Source organism: Colobus angolensis, unplaced genomic scaffold (assembly GCF_000951035.1).
Source record: "Colobus angolensis palliatus isolate OR3802 unplaced genomic scaffold, Cang.pa_1.0 Scaffold54, whole genome shotgun sequence".
Lineage (NCBI taxonomy): Eukaryota > Metazoa > Chordata > Mammalia > Primates > Cercopithecidae > Colobus > Colobus angolensis.
In genome coordinates, this window is record NW_012118932.1 from 7373247 (window position 1) to 7390713 (window position 17467).

The 17467-nt window shown below is 39.4% G+C and overlaps 1 protein-coding gene across 1 annotated transcript in view; it reads right to left on the bottom strand.

Moving 5' to 3' along the window:
• THEGL (theg spermatid protein-like) overlaps positions 1–17467 on the bottom strand; it is a 91988-nt gene that overhangs the window by 10557 nt on the left and 63964 nt on the right. Inside the window, exons 4-5 of the mRNA XM_011961260.1 lie at positions 10358–10495; positions 4458–4572 (exon numbers count right to left, since the gene is read on the bottom strand). Of these exons, the coding sequence (XP_011816650.1) occupies positions 4458–4572; positions 10358–10495 (253 nt within the window). The remainder of the gene's footprint in view (positions 1–4457; positions 4573–10357; positions 10496–17467) is intronic.

Genomic DNA, 17467 nt, shown 5'->3' on the forward strand with positions numbered 1-17467 from the left:
ATTGCAGTGAGCTGAGATTGTGCCACTGCACTCCAGCCTGGGCGACAGAGCAAGACTCTGTTTCAAAAAAAGAAAAAAAGGAAAAAAAAATAGGCACATAGACCAATGGAAAAGAGCAGAGAACCCAGAAATAAGCCCAAATACTTGCAGCCAACTGATCTTCGACAAAGCAAACAAAAGCATAAAGTGGGGAAAGGATACCCTATTCAACAAATGGTGCTGGGATAATTGGCTAGCCAAAAGTAGGAGAATGAAACTGGGTCCTCATCTCTCACCTTATACAAAAATCAACTCAAGATGGATTAAGGACTTAAACCTAAGACCTGAAACTATAAAATTTCTAGAAGATGGCCAGACACGGTGGCTCACCCCTGTAATCCTAGCACTTTGGGATGCTGAGGTGGGTGGATCACCTGAGGTTGGGAGTCTGAGACCAGCCTAACCCATATGGAGAAACCCCATCTCTACTAAAAATACAAAATTAGCCTGGTGTGGTGGTGCATGCCTGTAATCCCAGTTACTTGGGAGGCTGAGGAAGGAGAATCGCTTGAACCTGGAAGGCAGAGGTTGCAGTGAGCCAAGATCACACACACCATTGCACTCCAGTCTGGGCAACAAGAACGAAACTCCGTCTCAAAAAAAAAGAAAAATTCTAGAAGATGACACTGGAAAAACCCTTCTAGACATTGGCTTAGGCAGGGATTTCATGACCAAGAACTCAAAAGCAAATGCAATAAAAACAAAGATAAATAGCTGGGACTTAATTAAACTAAAGAGCTTTTGCACAGCAAAAGAGCAGTCAGCAGAGTAAAGAGACAACCCACAGAGTGGGAGAAAATCTTTACAATCTATACATCTGACAAAGGACTAATATCCAGAATCTACAACGAACTCAAATCAGTAAGAATTAAACAATCCCATTAAAAGGTGGGTTAAGGACATGAACAAATAATTCTCAAAAGAAGATACACAAATGACCAACAAACATATGAAAAAATGCTCAACATTGCTAATGACCAAGGAAATGCAAATCAAAACTACAATGCGATACCAGCTTACTCCTGAAAAAATGGCCATAATCAAAAAATCAAAAAACAGCAGATGTTGGTGTGGATGCGGTGATCAGAGAACACTTCTACACTGCCGGCGGGAATGTAAACTAGTACAGCCACTGTGGAAAACGGTGTGGACATTCCTTAAAGAACTAAAAGTAGAACTACCATTTGATCCAGCAATCCCACTGCTGGGTATTTACCCAGAGGAAAAGAAGTCCTTATTTGAAAAAGATACTTGCACATGCACGTTTTCAGCAGCACAATTCAGAATTGAAAAATCATGGAACCAACCCAAATGCCCATCAATCAATGAGTGGATGAAGAAACTGTGGTATATGTATAGGATGGAATACTACTCAGCCATAAAAAAGAATGAATGAACAGCATTTGCAGTGACCTGGATGAAACTGGAGACTATTATTCTGAGTAAAGTAACTCAAGAATGAAAAACCAAACATTGTATGTTCTCACTGATACGTGGGAGCTAAGCTATGAGGACACAAAGGCATAAGAATGATACAGTGGACTTTGGGGACTTTGGGGGAAGAGTGGGAGGGGGGTGATGGATAAAAGACTACAAATATGGTGCAGTGTATACTGCTCAGGTGATGGGTGCACCAAAATCTCACAAATCACCACTAAAGAACTTACTCATGTAACCAAATACCACCTGTACCTCAATAACTTATGGAAAAATCACAAAAAAAGAAAAATGTTGAATGAAGAAATCAATCAATCAGTCAATCAACGGACCAAGGAAGAACGGATAAAGTACAATTGTTTTATGCACTGTAAAATGAGTAAGTTGAATGAAAATAAAGTGTAAAAGGTAAATTTATAAAATAAACATTTTAGGGGCAGCTATGTAAAAAAGAATATTTAGGGCTCTTAAAATTAATTGTTACAAACTGCTGGAATTATAAATAAAATAATAAAACTTGCAAGCCAAGCCTAAGAAAAATCAACTATTAAATTTGAAAATTTAAAAATAAGACTATTGATTATTTATAGCATACCTCTAAACAGTCTTTTCTGCATATAAAATCCATGCTCAAGGATACCTAAAAAGCTTACATCGTTGGATGTGGCAGGTTTTTTTAAGTGCCTATAACTTCTTTGACACTTCTCTCAATTGAGAGGTGGGGTTTGTGTCCCTGACCCCTTGAATCTGGCCAGACTTGTAACTACATCAATAAACAGAGCATGTCTACTATAACGTTATGTGACTTCTAAGGTCAAGCCATAAAAACCATGCAGCTTCCACTTGTTCTCTTGAAATATTCACCCTCGAGATACTCCATATTAGTATATTCCTTCTCAGAACAGCTCTCATGACAAGGTCTAAGCCACATGGAGAGACCATATGAAGGAACTCCTATAGATATTCTCAACTGAGTCTATCTAGCTTTTAGGTTATCCCAGCCTGGGCACCACACACAGGTATTATCGTGGACTGACTGTTTGTGTCCCTCCGAAATTCACATGTTGAAGCCCAAATCCCCAGTGATTGAATTAGGAGGTGGGGTGCTTTGGGTAGTAACTAGATTTGGATGAAGTCATGAGACTGGAGCCCCCATAATAGGATTAGTGTCATTATAAGAAAAGGAAGAGAGACCAGAGATCTTTCTCTCTTTCTCTCTGAGAACCTACAAAGAAGAGGTCATGTGAGTATACAGCAAAATCGTGGTTGTCTGCAAGTCAGGGAGTGGGCCCTCACCAAGAAGAGAATATGCCAGTATCTTAATCTTGGACTTCCCAGGCTCCAGAACTGTGAGTAATAAATGTCTTTTGTTTAATTTACTCAGACGATGGTTTTAGGTTACAGCAGCCCAAGCTGACTAAGACAAGTGTAAAGGAGCCTCCAGATGATTCCAGTACCCCACCATTTCAGATACCCAAGGCATTACAGATTTCCCAGCTGAGGCCCTAGACATCATGGAGCAGAGAAGAGCCATACCTGCTTGCCCAGTCAGAATTTCTCAGTCATAAAATCCTTGAGCATAACAAAATCATTGTTGTTTTATGCCACTAAGTTTGGGGATGGTTTGGCATAAAGTTACAGACACCTAGATGAGAACTTTAAGGCTGGGTTCTCTGTATTGGTTTTAGATTATCTGGAGTTTGTTTTCCAAACTGATTAGATTTAAAGGCATTAATGATCCTACTGCTAGTGGTGAAAAAAAATACACCATAGTCCATGGCATGCAGTGGCAAAACAGAAAGAAAGGCTTTGGGTGATGAAGCAGCTGCTGCAAGCAAACATTTTAGTGAAATAAATAAGTACAGTAGGATTGCTTGGTTGCTTCTAAGTGAACTGAAGAACCTGAGAAAAGAAAATGGTAATCTCAGGCCTTTAAAATACAACTGTAGGACAGGCACAGTGGCTCACACCTGTAATCCTAGCATTTTGGGAGGTCAAGGTGGAAGAATCACTTGAGCCTAGGAGTTCAAGACCAGCCTGAACAACATAAGGAAACTTTGTCTCTACAAAAAATGTAAAAATCAGCTGATTGTGGTGGCATGCACCTGTGGTCCCAACTATTCAGGCCAGGGTAGGAGGATCACTTGAGCCTGGAAGGTCAAAGCTGCAGTGAGCTGTGATCACATGACTGCATTCCAGCCTGGGTGACAGAGTGGGACCTTGTCTTAAAAAAATTAAAAAATAAAATTCCACGGTAATGTCCACATACAGAATCAGAAAGCTTCTATGACTTCCCTAAAATTTTGAAAGCCTAGTCTTCTAACTGCATAGGGCTGAACATTCTGAAAACCAGACCCAGAATCTAATTTTGTGACTGGGTGAATTACAGTGAAAACTGAATTTCCAAATTTGAATGGTCTTTTATGTTAAAGTTAGGGCAGTGATTGGAAAAGAGTGGGGCTTTGAACGTTGGAATGGGGATATATGGGCAGATTCCAATGAAGCTGGGGACTTTAAACACCAAAATACTGCTGAGCCTCCCTTGCTATTAGAATCAATCTTTCCTCCATCTGAAGAGGTTAGACCCTCCTTGCCTAAAGAACCCATAGAGGCTTCCCCTATCATAGACATATTCCAAGGAACTGCTGACTTGCCCATATTATATCTCATTGCTTCTAGATGTATAACCAGACTCAAGTCCCAGCTGCCATAACAGGCTTCCACAGGCTTCTCCACTAGTTCCCACAATTGCTGAAGGGCTAATCCCTATAATAAATCCTGTATCCTACATCACACATAGTGGTTCTGCTTCTCTGATCCAATCCTGACTGATACCTTAGGCATGGAGGAAAGAGTCAGAAAAGTTCATTTGATAAGAGGGAAAAATAAGCAGGAAGAAAGGAAAACATATCTAGAAAAAGAGGGTATGTAGCATGTTACAAGTCAATCAGGAACTGTTTCTTCCACATGGGCACACTTACTTTTTTTGAAGGATGATAGTTTGGGTCTGTGCCTTTGGCTACTGAGAGTTGTAATATCCGGGGAGAAGGATCAGAGATTTGAAGAGAATCTCTTGCTGAGTTATCACTGAAGGGTCTATATGCAAATGGAAACATGAACTATTACAACTGTTGGATGGAGAAACAACAATTGGATTTTCCATTGCTATGATGAACTTCTAATCAATTATATACACTGCTTCTATCTTAGCAACATCTATCCCACAGTCATGCTCTTTCGATCAGATTGGTGTTTCTTAAAATTTTTTTACTTTCATCCACAGTAAGAAGTACATTTTTGTCAGCACAGTGGCTCATGTCTGTATTCCTAACAGACATCCCAACATGTTTGTAATCCCTCTGCCTTAAGAGGTGGAGGTGGGAGGATTGTTTGAGGCCTAGAGTTTGAGACCAGTCAGGCAAACATGGTGAGATCCTGTCTCTACAAAAATTAAAAAATTAGCCAGGTGTGGTGGCATGTACCTGTAGTCCCAGCTACTTGCAAGGCTGAGGCGGGAGAATCACTTGAGCCCAAGAGGTCAAGGCTGCAGTGAGCCAAGATTGCACTGCTGCACTCCAGCCTGGGTGACAAAGAGAGACCCCAGTCTCAAAAAAAAAAGTATATTTTATATTGTGATACAGTAGATGCAAATGTGTGTTTGTGTATCTGAAATGAAAATTATTATGAAATAATACCCTATACAATGCATTCCAATTTTTAAATTTTAATTTCATTATGAAAAAAACTGGAACTAATTTTATGATCTGTTATGAATGAGTTGTGACCTGCATTATGAAAAACACTTCATTTTATACCAATTCCTCCTCTTAAATCTCTGAAATAAAAATTCCAGCCACCCTCTGCAATGGTCAGTCTCCTCTGCAGTATGATTTGAGATAGTGCTGGTCATAATTGCCAGCCACTTGGCCAATTTTCATAGGCTGTTCCCCACATATTTCTTTCCCTAATCAAAAACCTACCAATTAAATGACAAACTTACAAGCCTAATATGGAAAATGTTTTTTCTCAAATAAAAACATGATTACTCTCCAGGGGTAGGCTATTAGTTTGGGTTTTGTTTTTTCCTGAGATACAATCAACATACCATAAAATTTACCCTTTTAAAGTATACAATTCAGTGGTTTCTAAAATATTCACAAAGATATGCAACCATCACCACTATCTAATTTCAGAATCCTGGGAACTAATAATCTACTTTCAGTCTCTATGGATTTGGATCTATGGATTGGCCTATTCTGGAATTTCTTTTTTTTTTTTCAGATGGAGTCTTGTTCTGTCACCCAGGCTGGAGTGCAGTAGCACTATCTGGGCTCACTGCAACCTCCGCCTCCTGGGTTCAAGCGATTCTTCTGCCTCAGTCTCCCAAGTAGCTTGGATTACAGGCACACGCCACCATGCCTGGCTAATTTTTGTATTTTTTAGTAGAGATGGGGTTTCACCATGTTGGCCAGGCTGTTCTCGAACTCCTGACCTCAAGTGATCTGCCCACCTCAGCCTCCCAAAGTGCTGGGATTACAGGTGTGAGCCACTGCACCAGGCCAGGAATTTCAAATAAATAGACTCATACAAATATGTAGCCTTTTGTGTCTGCCTTCCTTCACTTAGCATGTTTAGAAGATTCATATAGCAATACTTTCTTTTTTATGGCTGAATAACATTCCATTTTATGATTGCCACATTTTGTTTATCTATTCATCATCCATTGATGAACATTTGAATTGCTGCCAGTTTTTGGCTATTATGAATAATGCTGCTAGGAATATTTGTGTACCAGTTTTGTGTGAACGTATGTTTTTAATTATCTTGAGTACATGTCTAGGAGTCTAATTGCTGGCTCATATAATAACTCCATATTTAACATTTTGAGGCACTGAAAAACTGTTTTCTTTATCAGTTGCAGTATTCTACATTCCCACCAGAAATGTATAAGGGTTTCAATTTTTCCACATCCTCAACGATATGTTATTGTTTTGTTGATTTATTATTTCTTATCATCATCCTTGCCATTCTTGTAAGTGTGAAGTGGTATCTCATTGTGATTTTAATTTGCATTTCCAGGAAGGCAAATGATGCTCAGCATCTTTTCATATGCTTCTTGTCTATTTGTATATCTTTTTTGGGTAAATGTCTATTTAAATCCTTTGCCCATTTAAAAAATTGGGTTGTCTTTTATTGTACAGTTTTCAGGATTTTTTTATATATTTTGAATATTAGTCCATGATCAGATATATAGTTTTCAAAAATTTTCTCCTATTTTGTGGGTTGTCTTTTCACTCTCTTGGTAGTGTCCTTTAATGCATAAAAGTTACTTTTGGCTGGGCGCCGTGGCTCACACCTGTAATCCCAACACTTTGGGAGGCCGAGGTGGGCAAATCACAAGGTCAGGAGATCAAGACCATCCTGGCCAACATGGTGAAACCCCGTCTCTACTGAAAATGCAAAATAAAGAAAAAAAAATTAGCCTGGCATGGTGGCAGGTGCCTGTAGTCCCAGCTACTTGGGAGGCTGAGGCAAAAGAATGGTGTGAACCTCGGGAGGGGAGCTTGCAGTGAGCCAAGATCGTGCCACTGCACTCCAGCCTGGGTGACAGAGCAAGACTCTGTCTCAAAAAAAAAAAAAGTTACTACTTTAGGCAGTTGTCTTTTATGTCAGGTTGAAGAAAAAGAGTTACAAACAAAAATATATACATATTTACATTTTAATGTAATTATAATGTACTATATAAAATGTGCTACATTCTATATTTACCTATGTAGTTAACTTTTTTTGTGCCCTTTATTTGGATTTGAGTTACTGTCAAATGTCTTTTTTTGTTTTTTTTTTTTTTGAGACATGGTCTCACTCTGTCACCCAGGCAGGAATGCAGTAATACAGTCAATGCAGCTTCAACCTCCCAGGCTCAAGCAATTTCTCCTGCCTCAGCCCCCCGAGTAGCTGGGACCACAGGCATTCACCTCTACACCCCACTAAATTTTTTATTTTTAGTAGAGATGAGATCTCACTATACTGCCCAGGCTAACTGTCCTTTCACTTTAGCCTGAAGGACTTTCTTTATTATTTCTCATAAACCAGGTCTGCCGGCAATGAATTCTCTCAATATTTGCTTATCTGGGAATGCTGTAATTTCCCCTTCAGTTATGAAGGATAATTTTGCTGAAAAACTCTTTTATTAGCTTACAGTCTTTTTCCTTCAGTGCTTTATTTTATTTATGTATTCATTTTGAGACAGAGCTCAGGCTGGAGTGTAGTGGTGCAATCTCTGTTCACTGCAACCTCCACCTCCCTTTTTAATGGACTAACTCTTTTATGATATAAAATGACCTTTCTCTGTCTCTAGTAACAATGTTTATCATAAAGTCTATATTGTCCGATATCAGTTTGGCCAATCCAGGTCTTTTTTGGTTGGTGTGCACGGTATATCTTTTTCCATTTTTTTACTTTCAGTCTATTTGTGTCTATTTTTTTACTTTCAGTCTATTCTTGTGACTCAGCCTCCTGAGTAGTTGGGATTACAGGCATGAGTTACCACTTCTGGCTAATTTTTGTATTTTTTGTAGAGATGAGGTTTTACCCTGTTGGCCAGGCTGGTCACAAACTCCTGACTTCAGATGATCCACCCACCTTGGCCTCCCAAAGTACTGGGATTACAGGTGTGAGCCACCACACCTGGTCAATCCTTCAGTGCTTTAAATATGGCATACCACTGCCTTCTGGCCTTCATGGTTTCTGATAAGAAATCACTTTTTAACTTTATTGCAAATCATTTGTATACAATGAGTTGTTTTTCTCTTGCTGCTTTCAAGATTTTGTCTTTGGCTGTCAACAGTTTGATCATGATGTGTCAAGTTCTGAATCTCTTTGAGTTTATCCTATTTGGAGTGTGTTGAGTTTCATGGATGTGTAATATTTTTCATCAAATTTAGGAGATTTGGGGCCATTATTTCTTCAAATATTTCTCCCATCCCTTGATCTCTCTCCTCTGCTGTGGGATTTCCATTACGGCTACGCTGATACTCTTCAAAGTGTCACACAAGTCTCGGAAGATGTGTTCATTTTACTTCATTCTTTTTCTTTTCTGTTTCTCAGACTTGATAATCTCAATTGACCTGTGTTCAAGGTTACCGATTATTTCTTCTACTTGCTCAAATATGCAGTTGAGCTCCTTTAGTTAATCAACTAAAAGATACGTCACAAAGCCCAGGCTCATATCTGTCATCTATTGGACAGCCCTGTGTGTCTTCACTAAGCACTTGCTTTTTTCCTTCACATAATTATAACAAGCTTGGTGATCTGTTTCCAATTCACAGAAGATTTAAAAAGTGGTTGGCTAGAGACTATTCCCTTGACAAAAAGAGAAATAACAGAAATAACTATGAGAAGCAAACATCTCATAATTTGAAAGCACGGAAGTCAGACCATTTAGCCTAAGGAAAATCTTGGCTTTATACTTAAACAGCTCCTGAGAAGTTTTCTCTATTAAAGTATTATAAAATAGTTGATGTTCATAATAAAGAGCTTAAGCCAATGAACAACGGTTACGTGTATGTTCAAGCAGCAGAAAAGTCTACTTAGAAAAGCAGAGAAATATAAACTTAAAAAAATACAAAATGTTTTCACACTAAAGGGCATTTTATTTACATGTAACATCAAACTGAGGTCTCTCAAGAAGTGGCAATAAAGTATTCCTTTGTTTATAACAATAGATACATTACCAAATTCATGTGTATACATAACTACCAAATTTTACGTATTTGGTATACAGCAGATTTTATTGAACGAATTGATAAATAAGTAATTGAGGAAACTTTGTGGGAAGAATTGGGCCTTCTTTAACAGTATTCTATGATGGAAAAGACTCAAGCTGTCTAGTTCAACCTTTCTCTGAATGCAGGAACCTTTTCTAAAATCCATGTAAAGTCACAATTCCAGTGTGGCTTGAAAACTTTCAGGGATTAGGGTGGAATGCCTGTTCACCTCCCGTTACCGGACAGTTTCCATTACCTGATAGCTAGTCAGAAAGATTTTCCTATACTAAGCTGACATCTGCTGCCCTGTCAAAGTTCTACTTCTAGTTCTAGGATTAACATAAAGTAATTTCACGTTCACCTCTTCTTCCTCTTCCAGTTGCCAACCCTTTAAATATTTTAACACAGCTGTCGCCACTTTCTTATTCTCTTTTTTAAACTAAACATGTCATTTCTCTTAACTATTTTTCACACAACATAGTTTCCAGAAGCCCAATATCTCATTTCCCACCTTCTGAACAGTCTCAAGTTTATTATCATGTCTTAAGGTATAACATCCACAACTGCACATACATGTCCAGTGTGTTCTGACTAAAGTAGCACACAGTAGCACTATCAGCTCTCCATAACTGTGCACTGTATATCTTCCACTAATGCAACCTAACATTGAATTAGCTTTTCCAACAACCATATCACAATCTTAGCTCCCATGGAAAATGTACCACCTAGTGGTCTTATCAAGACTAGAAGAAATTCAGCCTTCAAAGCAAAAGGAAGAAAAAGTATCCTCAAAGTCAGAGAGATATAGGAGAACAAATTCCACAAACTGCAAAAACCTGTGGTGTTTTAGTTGCGTATTTCCTTTCAACTGGCTAACAATGGTAAGGTTGAGTATAAATTTTAGTTTCAGCACAATTTGAGCCAAATGTAATTACTGAAGATGATCTTCTCATTACCTACAATTGCTGCAAATATTTGATTCTTTTTACCTGATGCTTTGGAACACAAGTGGACTTTTAGCTCATGAAATTGCACACACTAAAACTAGAAAAAAAAATACTGAGACATCTGGCCAAATTAGATTAGGATTTACAGAGATTCTCAAGATACTCTACCTATTTAGTAGACACTGTCTTTTGAATCCACTGGGCTGTGAGAGCCTCTGGATCCTTTTGGAGGGCTGTCTAAACAACGCAGGAGGAGTGATCTCCCAAATTATAGACTCTCTTCCACAGCTGTAGTAATATTGAGCCCTGCAAGTTGTAGAAGAGAAAAGAAGTAAATAAAACAAGCATGATTTCAAATTATCATAGTATTTTCCAACATTGATCCCCAGGCCTAGGGGAGCAGGTATGACGGTTTATTATTGATGAGCTGTTTTCCACGTGAGGAGAAATTACTTTAGAAATAGTTACACCCATCTAGGTTTTTGTATTTTTTTTTAGTAGAGACGGGGTTTCAACGTGTTAGCCAGGATGGTCTCGATCTCCTGACCTTGTGATCCACCCGCCTCCGCCTCCCAAAGTGCTGGGATTACAGGTGGGAGCCACCGCGCCTGGCCGACATCTTCTTTTTTTTCATTGAGAGAGGGTCATACTCGGCTCACTGCAGCCTCAACCTCCTGGGCTCAAGTGATCCTCCCACCTCAGCCTCCCAAGTAGCTGGGATCACAGGCATGTGCCTCTATGCCTAGCAACTTTTTAAAATTCTTTTGTAGAGATGGGGTTTCACTATGTTCTCCAGGCTGGTCTTGAACTCCTGGGCTCAAGCAATACTCCTGTCTCAGCCTCCCAAAGTGCTAGAATTAAAGGCATGAGCCACCATGCCTGGCAATTACATTTTCCAAATAGACCAAAAGATACACAGATGAAGAGAAAATTTGCTTTTAAAACCAAATACTTCCTTTAGCATCTATATGTAAATAAAAATTTTTACATTTCTACTTTATAGGATGAATTGTATTGATACTTTGTTAGATAACTGAGTTTAAGAATACATTTCACTTGATGATGTGCATAGAATAATCATTACTGGGGCTTGTTAACTATGATTTTTTAGGATAAGTAATAATATTGTTCTTCTTTTGTCTATTTATTTATTATTTTTAGAAGTAGGATCTTGCTCTGTTGCCCAGGTTGAAGTGCAGTGGCACAATCATGGCTCATGGCAGCCTCAAACTCCTGGGCTCAAGCAATGCTCCTGCCTCAGCCTCCTGGGTAGGTGGGACTACAAGTTTGCATCACCATGCTGGGCTTTCTTTTTATATTTGTAGTGATGGGGGCTTGCTATATTATCTAGGCTAGCCTTGAATGCCTGTGCTCAAGTGATGCTCCCGTCTCAGCCTCCCAGAGTGCTGGGATTACTCCAGCCACCACACCCAGCCACCATTGCTCTTCTTATCCACCGTAACCTTCAATCTTTCCTTAACAAAAGATATCATCAGTGGAAAAGGAAGTGACATTGACTACCCCCAGACCTGATGTTAACTCAAATTGCAGTCCCACTTTTGCTTCTATTATAAAGACCCCTGTTTCTTTAGGACATTCACAGATACAGATCTGCATCCCTCTGCCCAAGCCTCTGTCTGCTGGTTGCAGCTATAAATATCGTTTACATCTAGGCTGAACTGGTGACTTGTAAGCCTTAATCTGCATGCAAGTCTTTATCCCCCTTGCTTGCGACCACCCAGTCTTGAGGCCTGTCTACACCATCACACACATCTTTTGAGGGAGCTGGAGGCTGCCCAGCCCTGACTCCACTGCCTGACTGCACTGACTCCCCTACATACACACACACACACACACACACACACACACACACACACACACACGGCCTAGCTTAAACAGGCAGGAAATCTCCAGCCCTTACCTGGGATTAGACTTTTGCAGGAAATGGCGGTTCAGTTTGGGAATTAGAGATACAGAAGGAAGTGTGATTTTGAACAATGGGGCACACTGCGGAGACCTTAGACTCAAGCAAGGGGGGCCACAGTGGTTGGGAAGAAGGTGATTATGCAGCCAATGAGCGGCACAAAGGCAAGATGTGCTTGAAGAGTAGACCTGAGGGGAGAGGCCCAAGCAGTGAGTGAGAAATACAAAAAAAAAAAAAAAAAAGAAGACACCAAAGACAAATCTGCTACTCAACATACTCTGAGGTGGGAATGGCAACCAACAAATGCCAGGAAAATCTGTACTGACTGTAATACTTATGCCTTATGCTGCCAACACCTAAAAGTACATAGGTGTTCTATAAAATGGAGAAAATAAACAATGTATGGTTTTATGAAGGCTAAACAAGAGAAGTGTATGTTATTTTATAATTCACAAAGCACTATTCAAATGATTCTATTAATCAACTTTTATATTAATTTTTAATTTCATATTTGCATATCTCTTCCTCATAGATGCTGCATATTAACAGAATGTACTGCTGCTGCCCTTGTGTGCCTCTCCTCCTCCCAGAGTCATCCACACATCCAAGTTTCACAGTGCTGGCAACGGAGCAGGTACTCAATTTTTTTTTTTTTTTTTTTTTTGGAGATAGAGTCTTGTTCCATCACCCAGGCTGGAGTACAATGGTGCGAACTCGGCTCACTGCAACCTCTGCCTCCTGGGTTCAAGCAATTCTCCTGGCTCAGCCTCCCAAGCAGCTAGAATTATAGGTGTGCACCATCACCCCCAGCTAATTTTTGTATTTTTAGTATAGACAGGGTTTTGCCACATTGACTAGCCTGGTCTCGAACTCCTGACCTCAGGTGATCTGCCCATCTCGGCCTCCCAAAGTGCTGGGATTACAGGTGTGAGTCACCACTCCCAGCTTCAAATATTATTTTAATATAGAGTATGTTGCATTTCTCTCATTGTAAAAGGGACAAATATTCAGTATAGAAAACTTGTAAAATAAAGTTTAAGAGAGAGAAACAAAAAGTATACAGTAGTCCATCATTCAGAGAGAGTAATGGGTAATATCTTGGAATAATTTGAGTCTTTTTTCCCTCTATTTATACACTCAAAAGATACTTATTGAGCACCAGGTGCTGCGTTAGGAGCACTCACTAGGAGGCAGTGGAGAAGAGGATAATCGCTGCTTTCTTGCAGCTTATTCCCCATGACAAGCGGAGAATACCAAATGTAAAACACAGTCAAGCACTGTGTAACGACCTTCTGGTCAACAATGAACCACCTATACGACAATTATACTGGATCGTACTGGAGCTGAAAAATTCCTATTGCTTTGTGATGTTGTAGCCATGATAACATCATAGCACAATGTATGACTCACATGTTTACAGTTATGCTGCTGTAAACAAACCCATCAGCACATAGAATTCTGTACAGTACATAATACTTTTTTTTTTACTTCCCTGTAAAATCCAGTTTTAAAGAGTACATAATACTTGATAGTGATGATAAACAACTATGTTACTGGTTTATGTATTTACTATATGTTATGGGTTTATGTATTTTTATTGTTATTTTAGAGTGTACTCTTTCTACTTATAAAAAAAACAGCCTCAGACAGGTCCTTCAGGAGGTATTTCAGAAAAAGGCATTTTATCATAGGAGATGACAGCTCCATGCATGTTTTGCTCGTAAAGACCTTCCAGTGAGACAAGATGTGGAGGTGGAAGATAGTGATATGAATGATCCTGACCCTCTGTAGGCCTAGGCTAATGTTTGTTTGTACCTTCTTTTTCTGTCACCCAGGTTGGAGAGCAGTGTGATCATAGCTCACTGCAGCCTCAAACTCCTGGGCTTATGCAATCTTCCTGTCTCAGCCTCCCGAGTAGCTAGGACTACAGGCATGTGCCACTATGCCCAGATAATTTTTTTTTATTTTTTTAGAGATGGGGGTCTTACTATGTTGCCCAGGTTGGTCTTGAACTCTTGGCCTCAAATTATCCTCCCATTTTGGCCTCCCAAAGCATTGGGATTACTGGTGCTAGCCACCATGCCCAGGTGGGTGGAATGCTTCAGCCCAGGAGTTTGAGACCAGCCTGGGCAACGTGGCAAAGCCCTGTCTCTACCAAAAAAATCCAAAGCAATTAACCAGATGTGGTGGTGCACACCTGTAGTCCCAGCTACTTGGGAAGCTGAGGTGGGAGGATCACGTGAGCCCAGGAGGCTGAGGTTACAGTAAGAAGTATGACTGCACTCCAGTAAGGGAAACAGAGCAAGACCTTCTCTGAAAAAAAAAAAAAAATTTTAAAGTTTAAAGTATTTTAAAAAAGAAAAAAAGCTTATATTATAAGGATATATATCAAGCAGAGTCCATTGGATTAAAAAATAATAATAAGGATATAAAGAAAAAATATTTTTGGATAGCTGTATAATGTGTTTGTGTTTTAAGCTAAGCGTTATTATAAAAGAGTCAAAAAGGTTTTTGTTTTGTTTTAAGTTAAAAAGCTTATAAAGGCCAGGCACAGTCGCTCACACTTGTAATCCCAGCACTTTGGGAGGCTGAGGTGGGGGATCACCTGAGCTCAGGAGTTCTAGACCAGCCTGGCCAACATGGCGAAACCCTGACTTTACTAAAAATACAAAAGTTAACCAGGTGTAGTGGCGCATGCCTATAGTCCCAGCTACTTGACGGGCTGAGGCAGGAGAATCACTTGAACCTGGGAGGAGGGGGTTGCAGTGAGCCAAGATTGCGCCATTGCACTCCAGCCTGGGTGACAGAGCAAGAGCCTGTCTCAGAAATAAATAAATAAATAAATAAATAAATAAATAAAATTTTTTTAAAAAGCTTATTGTGAGCTACAGTGAATATATTATTAAAGAAAAAATTTTTCATAAACAGTATAACTTCAGTGTACAGTGTTTATAAAGTCTACAGTAGCATGCAGTCATGTCCTGGACCTTCACGTTCACTCACCACATACTCATTGACCTACCCAGAACAACTTCCAGTCCTGCAAGCTCCATTCTTAGTGAATGTCCTATTCAGGTGTACCATTTCTTATCTTTTATACCATAGTTTTCTGTGCCTTTTCTATGTATAGATATGTTTAGATACACAAATACTTACCATTGTGTTATAATTGCCTATGGTATTCTGTAACATGCTGCACAGCTTTGTAGCCCAAGAGCACCAGGCTACACCACATAGCTCAGGTGTGTAGTAGGCTATACCCTCTAGGTTTGTGTGAGTACACTTTATGATGTGTGTACAACAACTAAATCTCCTACAATGCATTTCTTAGAACATATCCCTGTCATTAAGCAACACATAACTGTAAATAGTTGTGGTGAATACTGTGAAGGCATCAGCTATTCAGCAGAGATAGAGGCTTCCTGGGTAGGTTTGTGAGAATGTTGAAAGTTGTGCTGAAGAGAATCGTCAGGGAGGGTCTCTGTGAAAAGCTGAGACCTAGGCTGAGACTTAAAGGATTAAAACATCTTAGTGACTTAAAAATGAGGAAAGCATTCTAGGCAGAGGAGAAAATGTGAAAAAGGCCTTGAGATGGGAAATATCTTGGTATGCTTAAGGAATAAACATTTTAAAATAAAAGTAGGATCAGAGTATATATACAGTTTTATGTTCAAATTTTTCACTTAGTATTACAGCATAAATCCTTGGGTCATGAAATACAAATGATAGTATTTTTAAAGTAAATACTTTGGTAAATTAAAGTGCTTACAAGAGACTTCCACTTCCAGGCATAATAGAATAATAGGGACTGGGTTTATCCCTAGAATAAAGATATCTCCAGTAACTTTTTCTTTGAGACAGGGTCTCACTCTATCACCCAGGCTGGAGTGCAGCAAGGCAGTCATGGCCTCGACCTCCCAGGTTCAAGTGATCTTCCCGCCTTAGCCTCCTAAGTAGCCGAGACCACAAGTGCTCACCACCATACCCAGCTAATTGTTTGTATTTTTAGTAGAGATGGGGTTTCACCATGTTGGCCAGGCTGGTCTCAAACTCCTGACCTCAAGTGATCCACCCACCTGGGCCTCCCAAAAGTGGTGGAATTATAGGCATGAGCCACCACACCCAGCCACCAGTCCCGTTTTTTTTTTTTTTTTTTTTAATTAAAAGCAAGCCTCAAAAATGAAGAAAGGATTTGGATGAACATTTCTCCAAAGAAGGTATTCAAATACCAATAAACAAATGAAAAAATGTTCAACATCAAAAATCATTAAGGAAATGCAAATCAAAACCACAATGAGTACTGCTTCACACATAGGAGGACGGCTGTATCAAAAAGATAATAACAAGTGTTGGTAAGGATGTGGAGATATTGGAACTCTCATTCATTACTGGTGGGATTATAAAATGACACAGTCACTTTGGAAAACAGTCTAGCAGTTCATCAAAAAGTTAAATATAGGGTTATCATGTGAAAAAGCAATTCAACTCCTGCTATATATTCAAGAGGAATGAAACATAAATTCACACAAAAGCTTGTACACAAATGATCGTAGCAGCATTACTTTTGCCAAAATGTAAAAAGAGGCCAATGTCTAACAACTGGTGAACTGATAAATAAAATGTGGCAAAGCCATACAATTAAAGATTACTTAGCCATAAAAACAAATGTACTTATACATGCTACAACACAGATGAATCTTGAAAATATTGTGCTAAGCAAATATACCAATATACCACTACACTCCAGCCTGGGTGACAGAGCAACGCTTCATCTCAATTTAAAAAAAAATTATTATTAAAGAAAGTCCTCGAGGAAGAAGAAAAATACAAAATGAAACGTATAGATTTAATAGATCTACACAAAGGAATGCAGAGTATGGGAAATGGTAAGAACGCAGGTAAATATAAAACACTTTTTCTTATTTTAAAAATCTCCTTAAAAGATTTGACTGTTTAAAGCAAAAATAACGATAATATATTGTAAGATTTATAGAAGTAAAATGTATGATCACAGTGGCACAAAGGCCAGAAGTAGGGAAATGGTAATATACCATTATAAGAATCTTACAGTAGGCCAGGCACGGTAACTCATGCCTGTAATCCTAGAACTTTGGGAGGTCAAAGCAGGTGGATCACAAGGTCAGGAGTCCGAGACCAGCCTGACCAACATGCTGAAATCCCGACTCTATTAAAAATACAAAAATTAGCCGAGTGTGGTTGCACATGCCTGTAATCCCAACTACTTGGGAGGCTGAGGCAGGAGAATCGCTTGAACTCGGGAGACGGAGGTTGCAGTGAGCCGAGATTGCACCACTGCACTCCAGCCTGGATGACAGAGCAAAACTCCACCTCAA